The sequence below is a fragment of the Trachemys scripta genome, chromosome 23 (genome assembly GCF_013100865.1).
Source record: "Trachemys scripta elegans isolate TJP31775 chromosome 23, CAS_Tse_1.0, whole genome shotgun sequence".
In the NCBI taxonomy this organism is placed as follows: domain Eukaryota; kingdom Metazoa; phylum Chordata; order Testudines; family Emydidae; genus Trachemys; species Trachemys scripta.
The window spans coordinates 1556048-1583660 of NC_048320.1; the positions used below are offsets into that span (position 1 = coordinate 1556048).

A 27613-nucleotide genomic window follows, 5' to 3' on the forward strand; every position below is an offset into this window, starting at 1 on the left:
CTCCCCCGCCCCCCTCCCCCCCCCCCTAGGTCCTACACTCTGTTTAGAGCCACTGTCAAACTATGGTAGTTGAAGATACTTCCTCACTATTTAGGTTGCTTGAATGGCAAGGGGCTGGCCTACCCCAGCACCCCACTATCAAAGCCACTTCCTCATGGACAGTGGAGCACAAGTGGCTGCAAGAGCTGCACTGCTTTAGTTAGCATACCAGCAACAGATACCTGCAGAGAGACAGAAGGTGTACATGGCACCTCTGCAGCCTCTTTTGGTTCAGGCAAGAAGGAGCCCTATGACTTGCATGACTTAGAGCCTCCTGTACTCTACAACCAGAGCACCAATCCAGAGGGGGTGTGTGCGCTAGGATGCTTCCTGCCTCAACTAAAGAGGCATTTCAGTAACTGATCCTCACAAAGCAGCAATAATTACAAGTACTTTATTATACATTAAACCTTCACAAGCATTAAAACCATTACATATTAATAAGAGTTCATTTACAGCCAGTGGACTTAGTCACAGCTTTGATGGTCTCACACCTATCTTGCTTGGAGAGCTCACGCAGAAGCACTAACTTCATTGCAGCATGGACCTCCCTGCAGGTAATGAGGCTTCTCTTGTTGTAGAGAGACAACCTGGCAGCCTCTAATGCAACTTTCCCAAACAACTGTGGTTTATCCAGAGAATTTATGACATCAGCAATCCAGCAGGAGACCCCTGAGACTTGATGAGTCTGCCAGAGAAGGAGCATTAATGTCAAGTCACTTGCTTAGAAGTGCACTAATTTAGTGGCAAGTTCAGCAACACACCACTAGTCCTAAAGCAGCCTATCTAATTGTTAGATCAGGGACTCTGTTAATGCATAGAAGCCAGGAGTTCAAAGAGCTTTCATACAGATGAATTAAGGTTGCTTACCACTGGCTTATACCCTTCCAGAATGCAAAACCAAGACTTAAGCTCATGAAAGCCTACACCACACGCTGCCATTCTCCCACCTCCTGTCACTGCCCTCAAGATCATAGCACAGCACTACAACTCTCCAAGACACACATCAGCATTGTCACGGAAACAAGTGTCAAGAACCTTCCTAGCTTTTAGTAGCCAGGGGGGACCACTGAAGTCACAGTCTGACCTCCCACATGACAGCCCATAAGCAGGGATCTTGGGGCATTGTAGTTGCAAGTCTCACAGCCTGCTATGCTGAGCACACAGAAAGTGGAATGTTTTCTAAACTATGGGTAAGGGTTTGTTGCATTTCCTGTGCCTGTTCCACATGGGTAGAGTTAGGGTTGCATGGGAGGCATTAGACCAGGAAACAGATAGTTAAGGTGTGAGGTTTAAGTTTGATTTCCTTGGTCTGGAAGGGCAAGAGGCAAAGTTAAGCAACCTCTATTCATCTTTAATGAAGCAGCTCTTGAAGGAGCCAAAAAGCATGTCAGACTAGTCAAGTAGTTCAGGTAACCCACCAAAACTGGTGTTCTCAACTTAGAGTCAGTCAAACCTCTCAACTTCTCCCACTTCCCTCCCCAAAGCAGGGGATGCCATTATATTAGTCTGGCTAACTGCTGTGCAGGCAATGAAATGTCTAACCCATGCGTGTTAGACAAGTGCAGCTGTGGGTAGAGTCCTCACTGTAGTAACACTTCAAAGCTTAAGTTACCGCTCCAGAAGCCTGGTAGTATTTAACCAAATCCCAGCCCAAGTTGCTTAACAAAATGGGGAGGAGCAGAGTCTAAATGTGCAAGTACCAGCCTGGTCTTAGAGTGGTCTATCAGGACAGCAGCCTACAACAAGGTTGTACAGGACTCACTATAAATGAGACTGTAGGTACTTTATACTGAACAGGAGTCATTAAAAGGGCTGGTCCCAGGTGTTTTACCATCTAAAGCAGAAGGCATTTTCAGAGCCTCCCTGCCCTCTGAGCAGCCGAGTAAAAAGAGACCAAGCAATAAAAGTGTCCTCTACTCCCAGGTGGAGATTGGGTGCCTCCAGAAGTAGATAGGCATTGCTGAGCAACGCCTAATCCAGACACAAGCCAGTGACCTATGGCCTAGACACAAGGGTGAAGATTCAGGTGTGCCATAGGTAGGATAATTAACACAGTCAGGCAAACATGAAAGTCACACCTACATTTCTCCAGTTGGCTGCTACTTAGCAGTTAAGAGGCTCTCTTCCTAAGCAACCATAGTCAGGGGCATAAGTTTATATGATCAGTACCCCAGACAGGAGTCAGAACAGATTTATTTTTAAGTCAGAAGAAGTTCTAGCACAAAAACCTTGCTTACACCACAGCAATTTAAGACTCTCACCATAAACTGAATTTGGAGTCCTAGTGTAGATAAGGCTCCTGCAACTTGTTAAAGAAAAGATAAAAATGTTAGCTAAGCCTGCTCTAAACAAGTCTCATCCACACAGCATTAAGAATGGCTTATGTAGGCCAGCAGTACTTTTCAAGAAGTGTGGGGCAGGCAGAGCTCTCCCTCCCCCTTGAGTTCTCAATCTAGGCTCAAAGATAACATGTTCATATTTAAGCTCTTGTAGAACTAGGACTTACTTGCTTTAGGACTTTATATATGTAGGTAGAGTAACCCTCCTTTCTCTTGCTACTGTAGAGCCGGAGACACAGAGGATCTCCCCTGGCATAGTCTATCTTCTTCCTTAGAAAGGGAACTGAAGAAAGCTGCATCTCTGCTATTAAGGCAGACAACACAAAAAGGAAGAATGGAATTTACAAGCTTGTTGTATACGGACAGACTAGCTCAAAACATCTCTATCCTTCTCAGAGTGCAGACTGTACAGCTGGGAGAGAAGAACACTCCCTAGAAGCAAGACAAGCTTAAACCAAGGAATTTAGCTCTTAAATTAAGGTTTCAGAGTAGCAGCCGTGTTAGTCTGTATCCGCAAAAAGAAGAACAGGAGTACTTGCGGCACCTTAGAGACTAACAAATTTATTAGAGCATAAGCTTTTGTGGACTACAGCTCTTAATTTAGTATTTTTAGATATTTCAATATCTAGTTAATACCTTAATCTGTGGGATGAATTATAAAAAAAAAAGTATTTAATGAGATAACAAATACTAGTCACATTACTGAATGCACTCTGGGAAGACACTCAGATACACATATAAAAACCATCAAATAATTGCAAATAGGACATTGTGCATAACTACCACTCCTTACCTGAAAGGCCCATAGCCACTGTAAAGTAAAAGTAGGACTAGTACCTCTACCAAACTACCTATGCAACTGTACTATTTATAATAAAACTCCAGAGACTAACTACATCTACAGACACCAATGGGAGTGGGTAGCTTGGTCTAGTGACTCATTGACTTCACCTGCAGATTACATTCCATCTTGAAGACCCTGATTTCAATTAAAGAGACCGTAGTGCCAATATCAGATTTACACACGTTTAATTTTTAACATGAGTAGTCACACTGAAGTCAATGGGACTACTCGTGAATAATCTTAAGTAGGTAAATAAGTCTTTGCAGGCTTGGGAGAGTTTCCAAGCATAGAAAACCATGTCTCCCCAAAATGCTGGGGATGGGGTCCTCCAAGGCTGTGGGATCCAACACCCCACTGTGGGGCCCTGGGGATGGGGTCCCACGGGGATGTGGGATCCAGCCCCCAATGCAGGGTTCTGGGGATGGGGTCTCCTGGGGCTGTGGGATCCAGCATGCCAATCTGTAACCTGCGAGTGGGGTTCCCCCAGGGCTGTGGGATCCAGCTTCCCAATGCAGGATGCTGGGGATGGGGTCACCCAGGGCTGTGGGATCCAGCCTCCCCAATGTGGGCCCTGGGGATGGGGTCATCTGGGGGCTGTGGGATCCAGACCCTCAGTGTGGGGTGCAGGGAATGGGGACCCCCTGGGGCTGCAAGATCCAGCTCCCCCCCCAAGTGTGGAGTGCTGGGGATGGGATCACCTGGGGGTTGCAGGAACCAGCACCCCAATGTGAGCCCTGGGGATGGGATCACCCAGGGCTGTGGGATCCAGTCCCCCCAATGTGAGCCCTGGGGATGGGGTCACCCAGGGCTGTGGGATCCAGACCCCCCAATGCAGGGTGCTGGGGATGGGGTCCCCGGGATCGAGTCCCCCCGTGTGGGGCCCAGGGGATGGGGTTCCCTCGGGGCTGTGGGATCCAGCCCCGCAATGTGGGTCCCCCGAGGATCCAGTGTGGGGCGCTGGCCAGGTGCCCAGGCCCGGGAGCGCCGGAGCCGGGGCCAAGCCGCGGCCGGCAGGGGGCGCTGCCGGCCCTTGGCGGAGAAGGCGGGGCGGGGCCGCGCGCCCGGCTCCACCCCGGGCAGGCCCCGCCCGCTCCTGGCGGGCTCCGCGCGCCCCAGGTGAGGCGGGGCGGGGCGGGCCGGGGCTGAGGCGACACTCGGGAGCCGCGCAGGCCGGCAGAGCCCCCGGCGCCATGGCGGAGCTGGAGAGCCTGGAGTTCGGCAAGGCGGACTTCGTGCTGCTGGACTCGGTCTCCATGCCCGAGTTCATGGCCAACCTGCGGCTGCGGTGAGTGGGGCGGGCCGGGCCCCGCGGGGCGCTGGGGGGAGTGGCCGGGCCCCGGCTCCCCGGGCCCCCGGGGGGGGAGCTGGTGGGACGGGCCGGCCCGTGGGTCTCCCGCCCGCGCTGTGTTGTCCCGCGGAGCGGAGCGGTTCCCGGGCGGGGGGAGGCCAGGCTGCCCCGCGCATCACCGCCCGCCCCGGGTCCGAAGCGCCTCTGGGCCGCCCCCCCGCGGTCCTCCCCCCGCGCCGCCCCGCGCGGCCCCGGCTCCCCTGTAACCGGGGGCTGCAGCTGGTCCCGGTGTGACAGCGGCTCCCCGCCTCGCATGGCCCTGCCCGGCAACGGCGCTGAGTCACACTGGTCGGGTAAAGTCCCCACCTCGCTCCCGTCTGTTTCATTCGCCCGCTGCTGGCCCAGGAGCAGCACCCGTGTCTGTAGATTACAGTGTAAAAATAAACCTGTCTGGGCAAGGGCACGGTCTGGAGTGTGTAGCCCGTGTGTCATGGCACTTCGCTGTCTTGGCCAATGCATTGAACCTACGTTTGTTTTTATCTCGGGGTTTGGGAATTGAACTTTCTATGGTTGCCTTCGCCTTTGCAAATGCAACCTACTTTTTAATACTCCTGTCTGGTAGGTAGAGATGATCCCATTCTGCAGATGGCAGGGACTGAGGTGGAGAGCTTTTATGACTTGCTCATAGTCACAGCAAGCCAGTGTCAGAGCCATGATTAATACAAGGAAATCCCGAGCTAGTAGTCCCAACTGTTACACACCACTGCCTTTCTGTGGGTAAATATTATCAAACTAAAGTCCTCCGCTTGCTGGTATTAAACTCACATTTGTTGCTGCTCACAACTTCCCTCAAGCAGCAGCAGATTGAATCGACAGGACCTTTGATGTTAATACAGCTGTTAAGACTCCTGCTGGCAGCAGTGAACCCGATCAATGTCAGCTTTCCCAAGCAATAACAGGATTAAACTAAGAAACTGCAGAAGCACTGGGTTTATTGGAGTAGAGGAGGACCCAAAATGAGACTATGGGAGGAGCAGAGTAGCAAAGACCCTCTAGGACTGTCAGGAAGAGAATATGTGGAAGTTAGAGAGAGTCCTTTTGGTAGCCAGGGGGCTAGTGGGAGACATTTCAGATTTGTCACACCTAACAAGAAGGTGATATGAAAGAAAGCCCCTGAATGGAGTCCGGAGACAGCATCATGGTAGGAATGTACCTTACCCCTTCCCATCAGTTTGAGGGAGATTTGCTTCTGACCTGGTTGTTGTCTCTGGAGCTTGCAGGTTAGACTCACGAGACCACTTTAGCCTTCCCTTCTGGACCCTGGGACACGGTAGTGCTCCATATGCACCTACCACCCTACAACCCACCTGCTCTGTCAGCTAACATAGTAAGCGCTGGAGCACAAGTGGTAGCTGTCTGTGATGTCATGCTGAAGGTTCAGAGTTCCAACCTTGTGAACACTGTTGGTTACAATTATACATAATATTTATTTTTTACTTTAAAAAAATCCTAGAATTTGCATACAAAAACTGTATTAAAAGAACTTTATTTAATTGCAAAATCCAGCACTCAAAAGTTAGGAAATGTCAGATTTGAGTTTGCCCTTGCAACCATAAATCTGTATGTGTCGTAGTCTTTAATACATGATCTCTGAGAAAGAAACATTATAAAACACGTTGAGGTTAAGTAATTTTAATTAAGGTATTATCTCTGCTAAGTTTCTCATAATTCTTGAGATCCAATCTCTGTTCCTTGGCTAAAATACAGACTGGAGAAAAAAATTAATTTATAACTTTTATTAGAAAAGAATAGAATTTAAAGCAAATAAGAGGCTAAAGATGACAAAATAAAGGTGGTTAGATAATAGTGTTTGAAAGCGCTTCACAAAGGAGGTAAAGGAGAGGTGAAGTGGTTTGCTGAAGGTCACCCAGAAAGTCAGTAGCAGAGCTGGGAATAGAAATCCAGATATCCTGAGACCCTGTCCAGTGCTCTGTCTACTAGGCCATTTTCAGCTGGTATGTTAAGTAAATATAATGTGTTACTTTATTTAATATAGAACAAATACCCTAACTTTGTTAATGAGTAAATATATTTCTCACTGATTGCATTTCTATTTAAAATAGACAATGTCCGAAGTATTTGTAGTACTATTTGTGGTCACTTGGCAATGACAATTCCTCAGATTGTAGGAGTCTGTTATACAGTACTATAGATAACTTTTAATTTTCTACATAGTTTCTTAAAAAATAATCAACGCCTCTTATCTCTATTTACCCATTAATAAAATTATATGTTATAATACGGTATCAAATAATACAGTGATGGAATGCTAGATGGGGAGGGATCTGAATTTCTACAGAGAATTCTTTTCCAGGTATCTGGCTGCTGGGTCTTGCCCACATGCTCATGGTCTAACTGATTGTCATGTTTGGGGTTGGGAAGGAATTTTCCTCTGGGTAAGAGTGGCAGAGACTATGGGCATGTCTTCACTACAAAGTTAGGTCGACTTAATTTGACATCCAGCTGCTGCAGTAGTTAAGTTGGTTGGGCATGTTCACACCGCAGTCATTGTGTCAGTGCAATGCATCTTTACTAGCAGCACTTGCATTATGTATAGAGCGGTGCACCTTGGGTAGCTTTCCCACAATGCAACTAGCCGCTGGGGTTTTTGGGAAGGGCTTGCAATGCCTCATGGGTCCAAAACATTGTTGTGTGGGGGGAATGGGAACATGGCTTTGAACTCCCATGATGCAGTTTCCTTCCTCCCTCCCTCCCTCTGATATCAATGGCAAACAACCCATACTTTTTCACGCCTTTTTTCGAAAGCCTGGCTTAGCTGTGTGTATGCCAGTGCCCGAGAACCCTGGACCCCCACTCAGCTATGCACTCTTGTTGTGAGCATTACAAACACCTCACGCCTTGTCCTGCCGTATTTCCAGAGCCGAGACAGGAACCGCTATGTGGAACTTCGCAATGTCATTCAAGCAATCCTGCCGCAGGCCATAGAATGAAACAATTCCTGGTTGCTGCTGGTAGTCGTGCAGCAGCTGAACATGGTGGCGTGCCATTTCTGGTCCCGGGAAACAAGCACTGACTGGTGGGATTGCATTGTTATGCAGCTATGGGATGATGAGCAGTGGCTGCAGAACTTTCAAATGCAGAAGGCCACTTTCCAGGAACTTTGTGCAGAGCTTTCCCCAGATCTGACACGCAGCAGTACTAAAATGAGACCTGCTCTGACAGTGGAGATGCGAGGGGCGATTGCTCTGTGTAAGCTTGCAATGCCAGACTGGTACAGGTCAGTGGGGAATCAATTCGGAGGGGGAATCAATTCGGAGTTGGTAAATCCATCATGGGAGCTGTTGTGATCCAAGTGTGCAGGGCCATTAATTGACTTCTTCTAAGAAAGGTAGTGACTCTGGGCAAAGTGCAGAACATAGTGGATGGATGGTTTTGCTGCGATGGGGTTCCCTAACTGCGGTGGGGCGATAGATATCTCACACATTCCTATCTTGGCACCAGACCACTTTGCCAAAGAGTACTGTACCGAAAAGAATACTTTCCAATTGTGTTGTAAGCACTGGTGGATCACAGGGAGCATTTCACTGACATCAGTGTGGGATGGTCAGGAAAGGTGCATGACGCGCACATCTTTAGGAACCCAGGTCTGTTACGAAAGCTACAATCTGGGACTTTCTTTCTAGATCACAAAATAACCATTGATGGTGTTGAAATGCCTATAGCGAGCCTGGGAGACCCAGTCTACCCCTTGCTCCCATGGCTCATGAAGCCATACGCTGGCCACCCGGAAAGCAGTAAGGTGTGGTTCAACAAGAGGCTGAGTAAGTGCAGAATGGTGGTGGACTATGCCTTTGGACATTTACTAGGTCTAACATACTAAGCAGTTTGCTTATTAGGTTAGACCTCAGTGAAAGCTATATCCCCTTTGTTCTCTCTGCCTGCTGTGTGGTCCATAATATCTGTGAGTCAGAGGGAGAGAAGTTTCCGTAAGAGTGGAGGCATGAAGGTGGACAGGTTGGCAGCTAATTTTGAGCAGCCAGATACTAGGGCAATAAAACGAGCCCAGCGAGGAGCTTTGTGTCTCCGGGAGGCTTTGAAAACCCGGTTCAGTAATGAGCCACAGTAATGTGTACCATTTGTTGCATTGTGCCTTCCCATACCATCCCCTCTGTTGCATCAGTTTCCCTGTACCTCCCACTCCCACCAAAAACCTCATGCTTGGAATAAATAGAGTATTTCATTCTTGAAACATTGACTTTTATTGCACAAATATGAAGAAACTGAAAGAACAAGAAAATAATTTAACCTGGGGCAAATGATATGATAAAATTGGGAGGGGAGAAACCAAGTCAGCTTTCCTGAGAAAGCACAGAAGATTTGTCCATCAAAGGTCTTCAAATGGCTTTGTTCTTAGCACCCTCCTCTGATGTTGAGTGGAAGGGATACTGCATTCCCCCCCCCCCCCACCACACACTTCCAGGAACGTTTTGGGGAAGGGGATTGGGAATAGAGTGATGTTTGCAGGCCATTCTGTGGGGGCTGCAGAGGGAGTCTAGCAAGCTGTTTTTTTTGAAGTTCAACCAGATACCTCAACATGTCTGTCTGGTCCTTCATAATCTGCAGCATCTCATCCTGCGTGGTACACTTGTGCTCTTGGGATGCTCTCCTGCTCTCTCTGGCCAGTTTTTCAGACAATGAAATCCTCCAGGCTCTGAGCTCTGTAACAGCTGTCCCGGAGGTGTTCATTATCTTGTTGAACATGTCATCATGCAGTCTCTTTTTCAGTCTTCTAATCTGTGGCAGCCTGTCCGCCAGTGTGGAGGGTGTGCTGAAGGCCAAGCTTTCCACTGTAAGGCATGCAAAGCACAAGGTAACCATTGTCAGTGCATACCCAGAGTCTAGTACAAGGTTGCTATTTAAAAATCCCTCCCCATATTACACTCAAGTACAAGCCAGAACATAATCAGAATCCCTAGCTATTCAATGAACCGGTTTGCTGTTCCAGCTATGGTGAGTATGGCCTAGAGGCATGGGTGACAGGCCTTGTGCTGCAACCAGTATTCCCTCTAATTTTTCCCATCCATGTGTGGAATGAATTTTGTTTTGTGCACCAATGTGGAGGTAATGTGTGACACATCATCTTCATATCAGTGCACATAACAAAATTCATGTGGTGGGGCCAAGGGGTTCGGAGTGTGGGAGGGGGCTCAGGGCTGGGGCAGAGGGCTGGAGTGCAGAGGTGCGAGGGCTGGGGGTGTGGGCACTGGGGTGGGGCTGGGGATGGGCTCAGGGCTGGGGCAGAGGGTTGGGGGGAGGGCTTCAGTTGGAGGTGTGGGCTCTGGGGTGGGGCCTGGGATGAGGAGTTTGGGGTGCAGGAGAGTGCTCCGGGACTACGGTGGGGAGAGAGGACTCCCCCCCCCCCCCAGCTCTCTCTCCCCACAGCAGCACCTTGGCTGGGGGGGAGAGGTGCCTCTCCCTGCTGCAGCAGCTCCGGGGCTGGGGCCACAGGATAAGCGTCCCTTCCCCAGCCCCAGCAGATCCGGGCCGGAGCTGGGGCCAGGGAGGGGTGCCGCGTCTGGGGCTGGGGCTGGCTGGGTCTCGGCCTGTGGCCGCCCCCGGGCCAGATCTAGGCCTGCAGCTGCCCCAGTCGCGACTGGATCCAGGCTGCAGCATAGTTAGGGCCGGGGAGCTGCCCTGCCTGTGGCAGGTTGGGGGCCAGGCTAGGTTGGGGCCTGGGGAGGGGCGCCTCTCCCCTGGCTGCAGCAGGTCCCCGGGCTGGTTCCCTGAGCGTCTGCACGCCACTAAATAGGCTGCTGTGCAGCTTACAGGGAACTTAGGCTGCAACTTGTGGGAAACCAGTGTCGTGAGCGCAGGTGGACAATGTCACTTCCCCTCAGCAACATGAATGGTGCTTTGAGACCAGGGACCAGTGTTAAGCCTCCCAAATTGCGGTCTTTGTCCGAGGTGGCTCCAGGAGGAGGGGTGTTTGCGGCCATGAGAGAACACAGGAAGCCCACCCCTCCCTTACCGCTGCTGGCAGTAGTCGCCCTGGGCTCGCAGATTCTGAGGTCAATGCCGACACTTGTCACCCAAACCACCGGCATGTTAGGGAAACCATGGTTGAGGCATCCGGAAATCACCATAGGTGGTGAATCACACACGCTATTATTTGCGTTATGAGCACTTGCAATGAAAAGTTCCTCCTGGAAGCATAAGTATTTTGAACTTATAAGCATAAAGCATATCACACAAAAAGATAGGCATTAACTTCATCACACTTAACGAAAGCACAGAGAGGATGGATGCATATGGAGGCAGAATTAATATATATTGCACAGGCAGCCTTAAATCTGGCATTTCCTAATTTTTAAGTGCTTGACTTCACAATCTACATGTTTTATGTAGTTTTTTATATGTAATACTAACATAGACTCCTGCTAATATAGACTGAAGAGCACCGATTTATCTATTACATTGAAAGTGCTTAATTTTCTCAATGTACAAAACAAGTAAAATATTCATTATAAATATTACAGATGAGTATCTCAGACTGACAAGTATTTTGTGGTCTGTATTTAATATGGCCACAGTAAAAACACTAATTTAGGTAATACTGAACATAGAGAAAATATGTATTAAATATTTAGTTTTAATATTTTATACATTAAACACAATTTTTCCTTTGGTCCTGTAAATATCCTTTATCATAAACTAAGGAGTGATAGCTTCTTCTCTGGCTCTTATCCTTTGTCTGGTGTGATCAACTCTAACTGAGCTCTCAAGACGATCCAGTGGCAAGTTATGGAAGTTGCAGGATCCTTCCAGTTGCTGTGTGTAGCTCCTTGTAGTCTTTGTAGAAGGGTATTTTTAGATGACAGTAGAGTTGTCTTTGTGCTTGTGGCATATACTTATCTCAAACTGGGAATAGTTTTTCCATTCCGTCTGGTTACACTTTCACTAACTTGAAATGGTTTGTTCAGAGCTTATATTTGGACTGGTTCCACTCTGCCGTAATTCTGGCTTCTGCCGGGATTATTTCTGTTCAGGGTCACTGGTTAACGCAGGCAGGTTGTGCTCGATTTAGATCCCAAGAATGCCAGATGTGGGTGGAATGGCAGCCATATCAGCTTCCGTGCATACAAGGACATTTCCCAAAGGATGTCTTCAGTGGGAGAAAGACAAATGCACTGCACTGTTCAGCTTTTTAATATGTGAATTAGCTGTATGTGTAAAACTGGTACTAGTTTAGACTCCATGTCATTTCACTTCTTGGTTATTGGGTTGTGAGCCAATCAGAATTCCAATGTATGATATTTTTGTGATGTGGACATTACGTATTGAAACAGTCATTTCACTTAGCCCATCAAGCAGCTTCTGGATGTTCACTTCTAGTTACTTCTAACTTAGGCTGTGTTTGAACCCCTTAATACTGAATTTACTGTTTTTATGTTCTACTTAAAATCCATCAGTCATTCATTTCTCCAACATTTTAGATTAATACTTATTCCAGAGAGTTCACATGTGCAGTTCAGTCTCTTGATCAGGTATATTTGCATGTTTTTTTTTTTTTTAATTTTGGTGGATTTTTGTACTTTAAACAATTGCAAAGAAACCAACATAATCACAGCCACCTTAATTCAAATGAATGTCACTTTAGCAGAGATTGTCTCATTACTTTGTTAGTAAATTATTTGGTAGACATTTTAGGCTTAAGTAGTGGGTTCGGGTATAGGGATTATGGGTGTCTGGCCCCCCCACCCCCAGCTGGACTCTGGGAGGGGGCAGAGAAACAGGAAACTGGGTTGTCATGGGGTTTCTTTAACTCTGCTCCTGGGGGAATTTTTGTCTCTCTCTATTGTTACAGACATAGTTGCTGACAGGCATTTTGAAATAAATTACCAAAATAATTGAAACTAGCATGATTATGTAATGTTATTTTGATAAATAAAATCTGCAGAATTTTAAAATGTGCGCAGAATTTTTATTATTTTGGTGCAGAATTCCCCCACGAGTAACATCTTGAAGGAGAAACTCCACTAGGCAACACTGTCAGACTAGATAGAAAAAAATGCATCAAGTGGGTAACCTGCTGTATTTTGCAGTGACAGTATAACATTCATCTGGTCAGTCCGCCCCGGAGCAGCCTCAGCAGCCAGTTTCTTCCTCTAATTCTCAGGCAGGTGCAACTCCTCTAGCTACCCACCTAGGTCTGCCAGCCCTGTATAAACAGACTAGGAAGTTAACAGACAAAAACTTCATTTAGTGACAGCAAATGTTGCATCCGGAGACAGCCCACCAGTCCGAAAACATGAAAGCATGTAAATAAAAGAAAACTGTACTGTATTCCTTGCTGCTTTCATGTTACATGCAGTGTTCGTAATGCGCTCCATAAGGCATTCATTTTAATCTCCAACAGATACTGAAAGCGATATACATCTTAGCTTCATCAAACTCACACTTTATGCAAAACCAGAATGGTGACATCAGGAATGTTAAGATAGATTCACTTTCCATGTGAATGGTTTGTGCGACCTTCTGATTAGCTAATATATTGATACAAGTGTACAAGGTAGCTGTTAAGGTTTTGTGGTGGAGTTCTAGTTTAAAGTTGGGTCTATTGCTTTTTGGTAACTGAAGATGGAAGTGAGTCCAATATTCCATAAGCCAGTGTTATCAACAGCACGGTAGTCAGTGTCAAAATGGCAGAGTATGCAGAAGAGTTTAAACTTCAAAGTTTTTTGGGTGGTGGGGCATGTCCTGATCCAAACTTAATCACCACCTAGTTCTAGCTTCTAAGTAGAGTCAAAATGCTGTACACAGGCCATGTCTACACTACCACTTATGTTGGCAAAATTTATGTCGCTCAGGGGTGTGAAAAAACACCTCCCTGAGGGGCATAAATTTCGCTGGCATAAGCGGTAGTGTGCACAGTCCTATGTTGGCAGGAAAGTTTCTCCTGCCAACATAGCTACCGCTGCTCTTTGAGGTGGCTTTATTATGTCAACAGGAGAGCTCTCTCCCATCGGCACAGAGCAGCAGGGCTGCCCAGAGGATTCAGGGGGCCTGGGGCAAAGCAATTTTGGGGGCCCCTTCCATAAAAAAAAAGTTGCAATACTATAGAATTTTTCACTTGACCCAGAGCTATATTCTCATGGAGGCCGCTGTGGGGCCTGGGGCAAATTGCCCCACTTCTTCCCCCCCCCGCCCTCCCCGGGTGGCCCTGCAGAGCAGCTACATCGGTACAGCTGTGACACTGTAAGCTTGCTAGTGTAGACATGGACTCAGTGATGCAAGGTGGGTGAGGTAATATGTTTTATTGGACCAACTTCTGTTGGCGAGAGAGACAAGCTTTTGAGCTACACAGAGCTCTTCAGGTCTGGGAAAGGTTCTCCCAGTATCACAGCAAAATGTAAGGTGGAACAGCTCGTTTAGCATACAGAGTTCGCACATATTGTATGGGACTATTCAAGGTAGAATGATCTGTTAACCTGCACGACTGTGGAAGTGTTTTCTTTGAGGAATGGAAACCTGCACAACACGTTCAAGAGATGAGCTGGGAGCTTAATTTCATAACTATGCTAAACACCAAAAAGAATGGACTGAAGAGAGACAATGGATTTATGGCTTATTTACAGCAATCTGTAACACACTAAACCCCTCTTGTCCTATGACGACAGATATTACTTCACCCACCTTATTTCTCTCATATCTTTGGACTGACATGTTTACAACTACACTATGTACTACTCAGTGATGAACTACTTGTCCTGTTGTGATGGACTACTACTTTCCCCCTTGTCAGAAAGAAAGTAATCATAGCACCTCATGTCTCTCATGGTGATAGCATACATTAGCTTCAGAGAGGTGACAGATTCTGAATAAAGTGATGTCCAAGAGGGGGAGGGGGTGGTGGTGCTCTTCATGGAGTGTTACTTTACATTTGTTTTGTTGCTCCTAGCCACTACTTGAGTTCAGACCTTGTTTATAAAGGGTGTTTCCAGTTGCTCAGTGGTGTATCTGTAATACAATTCTACATTTTAAATGTTTCCTTGTAGGGCACATGGGGTGTAAATTCCCACTATGTTGGCTAAAAGGATCAGCTTAAAACCCTTTGGGTTATTTCAATTACAGGCCAACTTTGAGCTAGCATTATCCTTTTTTGGTACAAAAATGGTAAATTCATACTAAACCACCTTAATATTAAATTGGTATTTGAAATCCAGTTTAGTTGCTGTTCAGTTGTACTAGTGTCTGACACTTTTAGTACACTAAAAGGAAGGACAGCAGCAGTTAAGTGCGTCCGAAGAAGTGAGGTTTTTACTCACGAAAGCTTATGCCCAAATAAATCTGTTAGTCTTTAAGGTGCCACCAGACTCGTTGTTGTTTTTGTAGATACAGACTAACACGGCTACCCCCTGATACTTGACAGCAGTTAAGTGTAAGAACAGGCATATAATATCAGGTATGGGGCTGCTTTCAAGCTCTTCAGTTTAGTTTGCACTTACAAAAATCACATTAAGTTGTCTGCTGAAATGCCAATTTTTAATTTCTTAAAGCAACACTTGGGGCTCATCTACACTAGAAGCACTACATCAGTGCAGCTGCACCATGTCTGGTGAAGACTCTGTGCTGACGGGAGAGAGCACTTCTGTCAGCATAGCTCCACATCTGAGAGAGGCAGTAGCTATGGGGGGAGGGATAGCTCAGTGGTTTGAGCATTGACCTGCTAAACTGAGGGTTGTGAGTTCAATCTTGAGGGGGCCATCAAGGGAACTGGGGTAAAAATCTGTCTGGGGATTGGTCCTGCTTTGAGCAGGGGGTTAGACTAGATGACCTCCAGAGGTACCTTCCAAGCCTGATATTCTGTGTTTCTGTTCTGTGTTGGTGGGAGAAGCTCTCCTGCTGTGACATAGCGCTGTCCACACTGGTTAGGTCAGTATAATTACATCACGCAGGGGTATGGCACCCCTGAACGATGTACTAATTCCAAAGTAATTTTCTAGTGTAGGGCAGGGTCTATTAGCTATAAACACAGTTTTTTTTTTTGTTTGTTTGTTTTACTGAGTGCTAGCAACTTTTAGTAGTGCAAGCACATCACTCTTACAAAGATGTGCTAAATTAAGGCACTGGTTCTGAACTGTTGTTGATTTTGCTTATGTTTTCTGAAAGACTGGTACTATTGGTTAAAATTAATTTGTCTGTGTTGCTGGAGTCTGGAAAAAAATCTGGCTTGTCCTTTGAGAATTCTCTCTATGCATTCTTGCTCTTGACGTGTGTGTGTGTGTGTACTTGGCAATAGGGATTGGAATGATCTAGAAAGCAGTGGTCTCTTGGCCTATGTATAGGATTCCTTGCAGACCCAAGCACTAGTGTAAAAGTATACAAAGGGCTGCTACTCTGCCTGTGTTTGGTTCCTTTCCTCTGCTGAAGGCAATAGGTCAGAGCCAGCGTAGGGCCTTGTTTATTTTTAGTTGATAGTTTTAATAGTGTATTTTAGAAACTTTGTTAAAACTAGAATAAACAATTATTGGTTTGGCTAGCCTGCTTGGACCCATCATACTGATCATCTTATTTATATCCAAGTGTCTGTGGCAGGGGTATCAAAATCATTTTGTGCAGAGGGCCAAATTCTATGTTTATGCCCTGTGGGCCTGGTTTTACATTTAGGACCAGATATTCCCTCAATCCACAGTGATCGCCTACTGATATCACCAGGAAGTTCCTACAGAGATCAAGGGGGAGAACCTGCCTGTTATGTATTAAATAAACTTTTAGATATTGTTTATTCAGTACCTTATTGTCACATTCTCTTTCTTCTTCATTCTCCTTTCCTTTTTCTCTCCCTCTTCCCTCCCTATCTCCTTGCAGCAACTCTCTCTCAATTCCTATCTGGTCTGTTTCATACAATCTGCAGAAATGATCAGCAATGTAATAATAATTAATGTTCATGCTGAGAGTGAAGCATGAGCATGATCTGGGCATGAAGCCACCAGATCTTACGAAACTCCAAGTAGTGCAGAATTTGTAGCAGTACTTCCTTGTCAACATGGACTACCACGAGTACATCGGACTTACCTGCTCTCTGTACTGGCTTCCCTTAGACTATTGAATCAAGTTCAAGGTTTTGTTTTTCATCTTCAGGGTGCTCAATGACCTGGGCCCAGAATATCTAAAAGATCACCTACAGTGCCAGGATAAAGACTGCGATCAACAATTTGCTCCTCGGGCACTGTTGAACGTACGGTCTTAAGGGTAAAGCTTGTCTGTGCAGGGTGACTATATTGCTATTTTGACTGTGTCCGTGTGATGTAGTTGAGGTTGTGGCTGATCAAGACAAAATATTGGGCTTTGAATGCAGAAATAAGATGTTTGAAGGGCACTGCTCAAGGAGGTGCTCTGTATATATGCTATACTACTTGGGCCTGTCTCCAGTGAGAACAGACTCTTGCTTCTCCTGTGGGATGAAGTGTTGAAGGCTCAGGCCAAGGATGTTTTCTCCTTCTTGGTGCAGAGTACCTCAAACTGACCCACTCTGCATCTAGACTGTATTGGAGCTGAGGAACTCTAAGCGTAAATAGTCTATCACAGTGGTTTTCAATCTGTGGTCTGTAGACTAATGGGTCCACGAAAGGCTTTTGTTACCATAGAATAGTAGTTTTCAACCTGTGGTCCATGGACCCATGGGAATCTGCAGACTATGTCTAAGATTTCCAAAGCGATCCACACCTCCATTCAAAATTCTGTAGGGGTCTGCAAATGAAAAAAGGTTTCAAACTACTGGTCTATCAGACCCAAGATCCTTGTTGAAGCACTCCTGGATCCAACGAGCTGTAAGACCGGAGGGTTTAGAAGATACTTGCATTCCCCAGCTGGCTACCCTGAAAGGAAGGAATAAGCATGGTTTCCAGAGGTTGGAGGTGATGTCCTGAAAATACTGTTGGAGCCATGGATCCAAGCAGATATCAGTGCAGAGTGATCAGTTAGATCTGAAGAACTGCGCTGTTGTTCCCTTCAATTTGGTGTCCTCTAGGTCTGGAGGGTGATGCCCTTAGCTCCTCTGCCTTTTATGGGCCTGAATGAAACCAAGAATCTGATTTCAATTATTTTGTACCTTCCTGCCTTCAGAGAACTGGATGCTTATTTATTCACAGTATGTTAGAAAAACAGGCTTAGCAGTAGTTTGGGCCCTCATACAGTTTAAAGTTTAAAACATATGTACATGACCTTCTTTATTCTTCCAGTATGTCAAGGGTAAACTACTTGTTCTGTTGACTTCTCTAAAATAAACATTCTTTATAGTGAGTGCACATATTGTATTTTACACTGAGTGGTAGGTCTCCTTTTAGTGCCCATCTTCTTTTTAGCCAAAAACACACAGCGCGCAGTCAGCCTTTGGAACTCCTTGCCAGAGGATGTTGTGAAGGTGAAGACTATAACAGTGTTCAAAAAAGAACTAGATAAGTTCATGGAGGACAGGTCCATCAATGGCTATTAGCCAGAATCGTCAGGGATGGTGTCCCTAGCCTCTGTTTGCCAGAAGCTGGGAATGGGTGATGGGTGGATCGCTGTCAGAAGGCAGGATATTGGGCTAGATGGACCTTTGGTCTGACCTAGTATGGCTGTTCTTATGTTCTTAAAAGAATGATGGCTCTGACTTCCATGTTGAAGGGGTAAAGTGGGGAAAAATGAGATCCTCTGGCCTTCAGGGGACACATCTACCCCTATAGAGGACATAATAATACATAAGCTACCACTGCATTTATTTGTGCATTCAGTAACAAATATTCATACTTTATGAGCAAGCTTTTCTTTTCTTACCTATAGACTATTCTAATCTAATTGTAAGTGAGGATTTGAATGCTTGTTTGCTTGCAGTGGGGCATGGCGTGTTGCTCATATACAATATTGAAGGGCTGAAAGGGTGCTGGTATAGGCATTTCTTCCTCCTGGAGGGGTATGCCTGCTGCCACTCCTCCTTGTCCCTCCTCAGGCTCACAGTGATTAAGTCTTATTAGTTTCTTTTAGCTTCCTTAGAATAATTCAGTTTCTGAAGAGCTGTCTCGTGTCAGCATTTGGAATGAATGGAATGAAAGCTCCTTCTAGTCAGTCAAAATGTGGCTTATGAGCTTGGGCAGGTTCCAACTGGATCTGTGCTAGTGGAAAGGGGCATAAATCTCACTTTAAAAGGAAATGTCTATTGGATAAGTAGCAAATAGGACTATTAAAGTCTGATTTTTTTTTAATCTTCTTGGGAAATTTATTTTAGCTTAGTTTTTGGAAATTGATAGCTGTGACAGGTGGGCTTTGAGCATCTCTCTGCAAAATCAGCATGAACAAACCATTAGATGAGAAGATGGTTAAAGTAAAACTTGCCTGAGTGAGTGCATGCTTAGCTGAAGGGTAACCTCACTGAATCTTCCACACATCTGTCTTGCCTCTCCATTTCATGAATATCTCTTTTTCTTAGCGTAAAATTTTGCAGTAGTTTGTTTATAGTAGCATGAGTGAGGCGGTGATTAATGAAGTGTTCTAATGCTTGTAACATGAGGGAGTTTTATAAGTAAAAGGTTAGATTCTAAATTACACTGTCATTTAAGGATAGCTTGTAATTTTAAATTCTTAACATACTAGTGCTAACTCTACCCCATCTCAAGCCTCCTGGTAGCTGATGCATAGCCCTGCATGTGATGGATACTTTCAAGAGAGGGCAAAGGACAACATTAAATAATAGACAGCAAATTAGGGAGTGACACTTCTGTAAATTGTTTAATGAGACATGAAAGATAAATCCCACACAGAAAAATATTTCTGTAATCTCAGGGTTATTTTGTGCTAATCCACTATGGTAGCCTCCCCATATGCCTCATTTCTTCTGCTATACCAGTAAGTGGTTTTTTTGTTTTGTTTTTTGTTTTTAATTCAATCGCTGAGATGGAAACGTATAAACTTGGAATCACATTGCTCTAATCCTTGTCTGTCCTTCGCAGCCTCATACTTATAAAATGGGAGACTCTATTCTGTGAAGCAGTAACTCTGAAAAAGATTTGGTGTTGTGTTGGATAAATAATTGAACGAGAGCTCCCATGTTTGGCTGTGGCTGAAAGGGCTAATGCATGGACACATAAATAGGGGAATCTCAAATAGGCGTAGAGAAGTGATTTTACCTCTGTATTTGGCACTGGTGCGACCACTACTGGAATCCTGTGTCCAGTTCTGGTGTCCGCAATTCCAGAAGGATGTTGATAAATTGGAGAGCATTCAGAGAAGAGCCATGATAATGAGTAAGGGATTAAAAAAACATGGCTTAGACTCAAGGAGTTCAATCGTTATATGTTTAACTTAACAAAGAGAAGGTTAATGGGTGACTTGATTGCAGTCTGTAATTACCTACGTGGGGAACAAATATTTGATAGTGGGCTCTTTAATCTAGTAGAGAAACGTATAACACAGTCCATTGGTTATTCAGACTGGAAACAAGGTGTACATTTTTAACAGTGAGTAATTAACGGTTGGAACAACTTAACAAGGGTTATGGTTAAAGCTGCAAGTTTGTCACGGAGGTCACTGAATTCACGGATTCCGTGACTTTCCGGGGCCTCAGTGATTTCTGCAGCAGCTGGCCCGGGGGCCGCCTGAGCAGCTCGGGCAGCCTTGGGCCAGCCGCACCGGCTGCTGCTGGGGCAGTCTTGGGCCATCGCCCTCTTTCCCCCCCTCCCCACAGCAGCAGGAGTTTCGGTGTGAGAGGGGGCTCAGGACTGGGGGTTGGGTGTGGGTGGGGGGTGAGGGCTCCAGGCAGCACTTACTTCGGGGGGGGGGGCCTCCCCAGAAGCAATGACATGTCCCTCCCTCAGCTCCTAGGCAGAGGCGTGGCCAGGTGGCTCTGTGTGCTGCCTCCGCCTGCAGGCTCCCGCTGGCTCCCATGGTTCCCAAACAATGGGAGCTGTGGAGCCGGTGTTCAGGGCGGAAGCAGCGCGTGAGCCCACTGGCTGTGCCTCTGCCTTGGAACTGAGGGAGGGACATGTCGCCGCTTCCGGGGAGCCATGCGGAGCTGGGTAGTGAGCCCGCCAACCCCCCCGCCACCCTGAGCACCCACAACACCCCCACACTCCCCAAGCCCTGATCACACAAGATTTAGTTATATCGTACAAGTTGTGGACAGGTCATGAGCTGTGAATTTTTGTTTACTGCCCGTGACCTGTCCATGACTTTTACTAAAAATACCCATGACTAAAACGTAGCCTTAGTTATGGTGGATTCTCCATCTGTGACACATTTTAAATCAAGATTGGGTGTTTTTCTAAAAGATGTGCCCTAGGAATTATAAGTGTGTGACCTATGTTATACAGGAGATCAGACTAGATGATTGCAACGGTTGTCCCTTCTTGCCTTGAAATCTATGAATTTAACTTGCAACCCTGGATCGATTTTCCTATTCAGCAAAATGGCTGTTCATGTGACCTGGTCTTTACCAAGCACTCATCTCTGTCGCTGAGTTCCCCTTTGTGATCATCAGTTCGTCTTTTAGCATTGCCCATCTGCTCCTTCCCCCACGCCCAGTCACCTGGCCCTTCTATGACTCAGTCCATCAATGCTGAAGACTTCTCTTTTGCTCTCAGCCTTCTCCTCCCTGCCATCTCTTCTCTTTTTTTTCCATTGACCTGAGTGTCTGATTCTCTCCATGCTTCAGTGTCCTCCACCCTTGATGTCTCTGCTCCTCTCCCATTACATGGTCTGCCTTGTTAATCCTCAACCCTGGTTCACTCCCACAATCCACTTCCTACTCTCGTGCAGTGGAGTATCTCTAGAAATTCAGACCATGCTTACTTCCATTACAAGTTAATTCTCTTTTCCAGTTCTACCATTTCAAGCTAAGTGGCTTTACTTTTCCATCCAGATTGAATCCCGTACCCACCGCAGACACGTGTTGTCAGCTTCCGCTCTCCCACCCCCTCTTCTCAGAAATGTTAAGACTTTCACAAAGAGATAACAGACCAAATCCAGTGTGACCTCCCCCTCCCCCCTTCTTCCTGTCACTGGCTCTCTTCTGCTCTCCCTTTGCCATCCCAGTGACTCAATCCCATCTCCTCCCCTCCCCTCAGGTACCTTTCCCTCCCAATACCAGAATACCTTTGTCTCTTCCATACTAAAACATCCATCCTTGACTCCCCTGCCTCTCCCCTGCCTCGCCTCTCCTCTCCCTTCTTCCCTTCATCTAAGTTCATTGATGTCAAATACTTCCTCTATTCTGAAAAATGTCCATCTTGATTGCCCATTTGTAACTTTCTAACAAGCACTTTTGCACTTTCTCCAGTGCTGTCCCTCTCGCATGGAAGAGGCTCCCCATAAACATCAACAAAGCAACTGCACCGTCTTCCTTTAACTCCATCCTTAAACCATTCCTCATCTGAGGATTACAAAAACTTGACAGTGGTTAGGCGGTTGGTGTACGGTGGCTACTCCTTATCGTGCTGATCAGTATTTGCATTGCTTCCTCGTGCTCCCCATCTGTCTGTATCCACCTGTTCTCTCATTTTACACTTAGCCTATGCCTGGAAGAACTTATCTTTTGTTCAGTGCCTAGCACAATGGGACCTTAGATTCTAAACACTACTGCAATACAAATAAAGAATAATAGCTTCATATAGTAATACATTTTCTGCCCCCTCCTCCCTTCCCCGTGATGGGTTGGGTCACAAAAACCCCCTTGGGAACTGCCACCTGATGTGCTAGGACTACCTCTGAGCCCGTTTTCCCTGGAAGCTTGGGACTTCAGTACCTTACCTGGTTGTGCCAGACACGCTAGCTTGCTATAAACACAGACCAGGTCTGAACCACGTCCCCCAAAAGCTGCAGGCTTAACTGAAAACAGCGTAAGAAGTGCTCCTGTCTCCAACACCCAAATCCCAATGGGATCCAGACTCCAATCTGTTTTACTCTGTATAAAGCTTATACAGGGTAAACTCATAAATTGTTCGCCCGCTATAACAATGATAGCGAGAGATGCACAGCTGTTTGCTCCCCCAGGAATTAATTACTTGCTCTGGGTGAATTAATAAGTCAAGTGATTTTGTTAAATATAAAAAGTAGGATTTAAGTGGTTTCAAGTAATAACAGACAGAACGAAGTAAGTTACCAAGCAAAATAAAATAAAACACGCAAGTCTAAGCCTAATACAGTAGGAAACTAAATGCAGGTAAATCTCACCCGTAGAGATGTTCCAATAAGCTTCTTTGACAGACTAGACTTCTTCAGCAATCCCCTTGCACCCCTGTAGTTACTGTCCTTTGTTTCAGTTTCTTTCGGGTATCCTTGGGGGTGGAGAGGCTATCACTTGAGCCAGCTGAAGACAAAATGGAGAGGTTTCCCAGGGCCTTATATAGTCTCTCTTGTGGACGGAAACCCCTTCTCTCCCCCTGTGTAGAATCACAGCTACAAGATGGAGTTTTGGAGTCACACGGGCAAGTCACATGTCCATGCATGACTCAGTTCTCTACAGGCCGATGCCATTGTCCACATGCTAGTTTAAATGTTCCCATGAAAGCTCAGATGTGGATTGGTGTGTGATGGCGCCCCCCCATAAGGCTTTATGGAAATATGCTTATGAATATATATGACATAACTGGAATATGTTCTGTGCTACATATGCCATATAACATATCTATGTAAAGGTTATGATCTACTGAATCTATTAATCCTATTTGTATGCATGTATCATTTTTGTACTCAGTTATGAATATTGGCCATGTACTGGCTTGATTTCTACATAACCTTAGTAGAGCATTTGGTCAGTTCCTGGAGAAAGGAATTTGCGAAGTTAAATGCCCAATCTGGAAGCACTTAAGAAACAATGCATCTTGGAATGCTCCAATCCACATAAGAAGTCTTCCTGGAGACATTCAAGATACCATGTGGGCAATGGCTTCTGCCTGTAAAAACTGTGAGTCGTGCATGAACATGTAACTTGCCCAGGTGACTCCAGAACTCCATCTTGGAGCTGGACTTTGCATAGGAGAGAGGAGGGAGGGGGTTCCACCCACAAGAGAGAGTCTATTTAAGCCCTTGGGAGACCCCTCCATTTTGTCTTCAGCTGGCTAAAAAGAGAGCCTCGCCACCCTCAAAGATACCTGAAAGAAACTGGAACAAAGGACAGTGACTGCAAGGGGTGTGAGTGATTGCTGGACCCAGACTAAAAGGAGCTTAATCTGTAAAAGGAAGCATTATGGAACTGGTGAGGATTTTATCTGTATTCAGTTGGATTAGACCAAGGGTAGGCAACCTATGGCACGCGTGCCAAAGGCGGCACGCAAGCTGATTTTCAGTGGCACTCTCACTTCCTGGGTCCTGGCTACTGGTCCGGGGGGCTCTGCATTTTAATTTAATTTTAAATGAAGCTTCTTAAACATTTTAAAAACCTTATTTACTTTACATACAACAATAGTTTAGTTATATAGACATATAGAAAGAGACCGTCTAAAAACGTTAAGATGTATTACTGGCACGCGAAACCTAAAATTAGAGTGAATAAATGAAGACTCGGCACACCACTTCTGAAAGGTTGCCGACCCCTGGATTAGTCATAGACTGGCGTGTTTTATTTTATTTTACTTGGTAACTCACTTTGTTCTGTCTGTTACTACTTAGAACCACTTAAATCTTACTTTCTGTATTTAATAAAATCACTTTTTACTTATTAATTAACCCAGAGTAGGTATTAATGTGGGGGGGTGGGGGCAAACAGCTGTGCATACCTCTCTATCAGTGTTATAGCAGGCGAACAAATCATGAGTTTACCCTGTATAAGCTTTATTAAACGGATTTATTTGGACTTAGACCCCATTGGGAGTTGAGCATCTGAGTGTTAAAGACAAGAACACTTCAGTAAGCTGCTTTCAGTTAAGTCTGTAGCTTTGGGGCAAGTAATTCAGACCCTGTGCCTGTGTTGGAGCAGACGGGCATGTCTGGCTCAGCCAGACAGGGTGCTGGGGTCCCGAGCTGGCAGGGAAAGCAGGGGCAGAAGTAGTCTTGGCACATCAGGTGGCAGCTCCCAAGTGGGGTTCTGTGATTCAACCCGTCACATGGCGTCTCTCAAAGTCCATTGTCAGTTTAAGTATTCTTGATTGGGCACTTACTGAGAATAGTCTTTTCTCAAGAAGCTGACCAAATGCTTCACTGAGGCTACTTAAAATCAAACAAGTACATAGCCAATATTCATAACTTTGAATACACAAATGATACATGCATATAAATAGGATGAATATATTTGGTAGATCATAAGATCATAACATCTTTGCAGAGATGTTACATGGCATATCTAGCATAAAACATATTCCAGTTATGTCATAGTTACACTCATAAGCATATTTCTATAAAGCAATATGGGGTGCAACGTCACACCCCTATTTGGAATATTTTTGTTACTATGATTACCTATGTGAATGTGTCTGCAGGCTTGATTACGTCTTACTGCAAAGTAAAATGTTTGGGTCAAAGCTTTATAATATGACTGATAATTTTTAAGACTCTTAGTTTAAGTGCACTCATGCAATATTATAACCTAATCACTATTGTATTATGGAAGCCACAATCTCTTTTGTCGCGACATACATGCGTACGGAATGTTTTAAATTTGCATGTGTAAATTGTGCATAAACAAAGAGATGGGATTAATTTTTGAATGCTTTAAAATTTCAGCACCCTTATTTGATGGACTGATAAAAGAAACTTTTGCTATTTCAAAGTTAATATACTGGAATTTCTGCTGTGCCATTGATCAGCCTTCTGAGATTTCTAATGATGAAAAGATTGTCTTCAGTTATATACCATAGAGATATTGAAGGTGATATTGCTAATCTTCAGTGAACTGAGATGGTTGGTTGGTTTGTTTTGCATAAAGTTTCAGCTGCTTTCCCAAAGATTTATTTGTAATACTTGTTTCGTACTGTAAACATGCCTTATTCTGGCTACTAAGAGCGTGGCATTTACCAGTAACTTTTCTGTTTTATCTGTAGCCGTTAGAATGGACTCAAAACCTGGAGGTTTAAAAAGAACTTGAGCAATCCAATTTACTGTAAAAACTACGAGGAGTCCTTATGGCACCTTAGAGACTAACACATTTATTTGGGCATAAGCTTTTGTGGGCTAAAACCCACTTCATCAGATGCATGGAGTGAAAAATACAGTGACCAGTATAAATATTACAGCCCATGAAAAGATGGGAGTTGCCTTACCAAGTGGGGGGTCAGTGCTAATGAGGCCAATTCAATTAAGGTGGAAGTGGCCTATTCCCAACAGTTGACAAGAAGGAAATGGGCAACATCCACCTTGATTGCATTGGCCTCATTAGCACTACAGAAGTAATTTTTCTCCTTTGATATTCACCCCTTCTTGTTTATAAGCATTTATAAGGCCATACACCACTTGTAGTGTCCTTTGCACCACTCTGGCAACGTAAAGGAGCCTTAAAACTTTTACACCTGTCTTATACTCCTGGGGGAATTCACAAAGACAATGGGAACAATTCACTAAGCAGATAGGCTGCTATATTCTGCTCTGCCTGAGGGGACAGAGTCTGCCCCATGTCTACCTCCTTAGAAACATCCTGAAGCCTTGCCCCTCCATGCTGAGCCTGCTGCAATAGCGAGCGAGAGGGACAGTGTCTCTACCACACGTACGACTTGCCAACTCCACCCCCCGCCAGCGGTGATTTAAGTCTCTAGTAGCTCCTCCTCCACCTGAACAGATCTGCCTGTGCTGCCGGGGAGGGGTGTGTGACCACTCTTGCGGCTTCCCTTTGCTTCCCTGTCAAAGTTATTTTTCTGCGGGGGAGCAAAGAAATCTGCGGGGATATGAATTCTACACACAAGCAGCGACACAAAATTCCTCCAGGAATAATGCCTTAAAAACCTGTAAACAAAAGAGGAGCTGGGGCTTCTTTCACTCTTCCCGTAGCTAATAAATCACTTTCCCCTCCCACTGTGCAGTCACCATAGCCTCCTTCACTGGAGAACTCCTTTGTACTGTACTGACACAGTGAAATCTGGCATTATCAGCTGATAGTGCTATCCTTATCTCAATAAAAATGGGGCTTTGATCTGGCTTTTTCACTTTTAGATACTATAGTGATTATAAAAAAGTGAAAATACATTTTTTTGTTTGATTAAATAAAAAAGCCCCTTTTATTTTACAAGAAATAAAAACAAAAGTGTTTATTTGTTATATCTTTCTAAAGAGACAGATTAGATCTGACAACCTTTGTCCCTCATGCGTAGCAAAACACACTTTAACTGGGCTTTCTAGATTATGAATAGTTTATGGATAGGTTATGAGCCTCTGAAGCTAGGAAACAGTATCTTAAAGCTAATGTCTACATTAGCTTGTTTGAGATTTCGTCCTCCTTGACTCTAGATGTAAAGACTAAAGGGACCAACCAGAGACCATTTCTTTTGTTAGGGTCCTAGAACATTGTAGCATGAACACAGGCACAGTTTTGGCCGAGCTTACTTTGAAAAATCTTATTGTAGCCACTGCCCTGTGTGGAAGGCTCACTCGTCTGTTTACTTTAAAAAATATTGAGAAGAAATAGTACTTTGTTCTATCAAGATCAACTAACACTTATTTTCCTGTTGCCTGCAAAGGCAGAAATAGCACTGGTATTCTTCTAAAGCTGGATGTAAACAGCTCAGTGGGACAGTAGCTATTAACCTTCACTGAAAATTGTTCAGCAATGATGAAAAAATGTTATTTCTAAAAGGGTTTCTTAGCACTGAGGTTTTTCTTTGTAAATGAAAGCCCAAATTCACCACAAAAATGTCCTTGTAACCTCTCGTAATTCAAAACATGTTACTTGCTTTTCCAAAGCACAGGCAAATTAGCAGGGAGACTTTCTAAAATAAGATCCAAGTGTTAGACATATAATTTGTGGACAATAGGCCTTGATAGTAAAGTGTTTTTCTTTTTTAGTTTGATCTGCATCACATCAAGATAGCAACAGTGTTTAATGCAGCCTGTGTACAGATATTTTACAAGTAGCAGAGTGTGTAAATTATTGAAGTATGTCCATGTATGCATGTATAAGTGTGT

At 45.1% G+C, this 27613-nt stretch overlaps 1 protein-coding gene and 1 long non-coding RNA gene across 3 annotated transcripts in view; one reads left to right on the forward strand and one right to left on the reverse strand.

The window, feature by feature from the left end:
- Positions 1 to 454: 454 nt before the first annotated feature.
- LOC117869206 lies at positions 455 to 5490 on the reverse strand. The gene is made up of 3 exons (XR_004643786.1): positions 5339 to 5490; positions 2549 to 2685; positions 455 to 727 (listed from the first exon to the last, which is right to left on the reverse strand). It is a non-coding gene; the product is annotated as an uncharacterized LOC117869206 (long non-coding RNA).
- MYO1D (myosin ID) overlaps positions 4327 to 27613 on the forward strand; it is a 371118-nt gene continuing 347831 nt past the window's right edge. Inside the window, exon 1 of one of the 2 annotated variants that reach the window (XM_034755839.1) lies at positions 4327 to 4510. In XM_034755839.1, the coding sequence (XP_034611730.1) occupies positions 4416 to 4510 (95 nt within the window). In that variant the 5' untranslated portion in view covers positions 4327 to 4415. Of the gene's footprint in view, positions 4511 to 9516; positions 9545 to 27613 lie in introns of those variants that run through there. The other variant, XM_034755840.1, reaches the window with a different exon arrangement.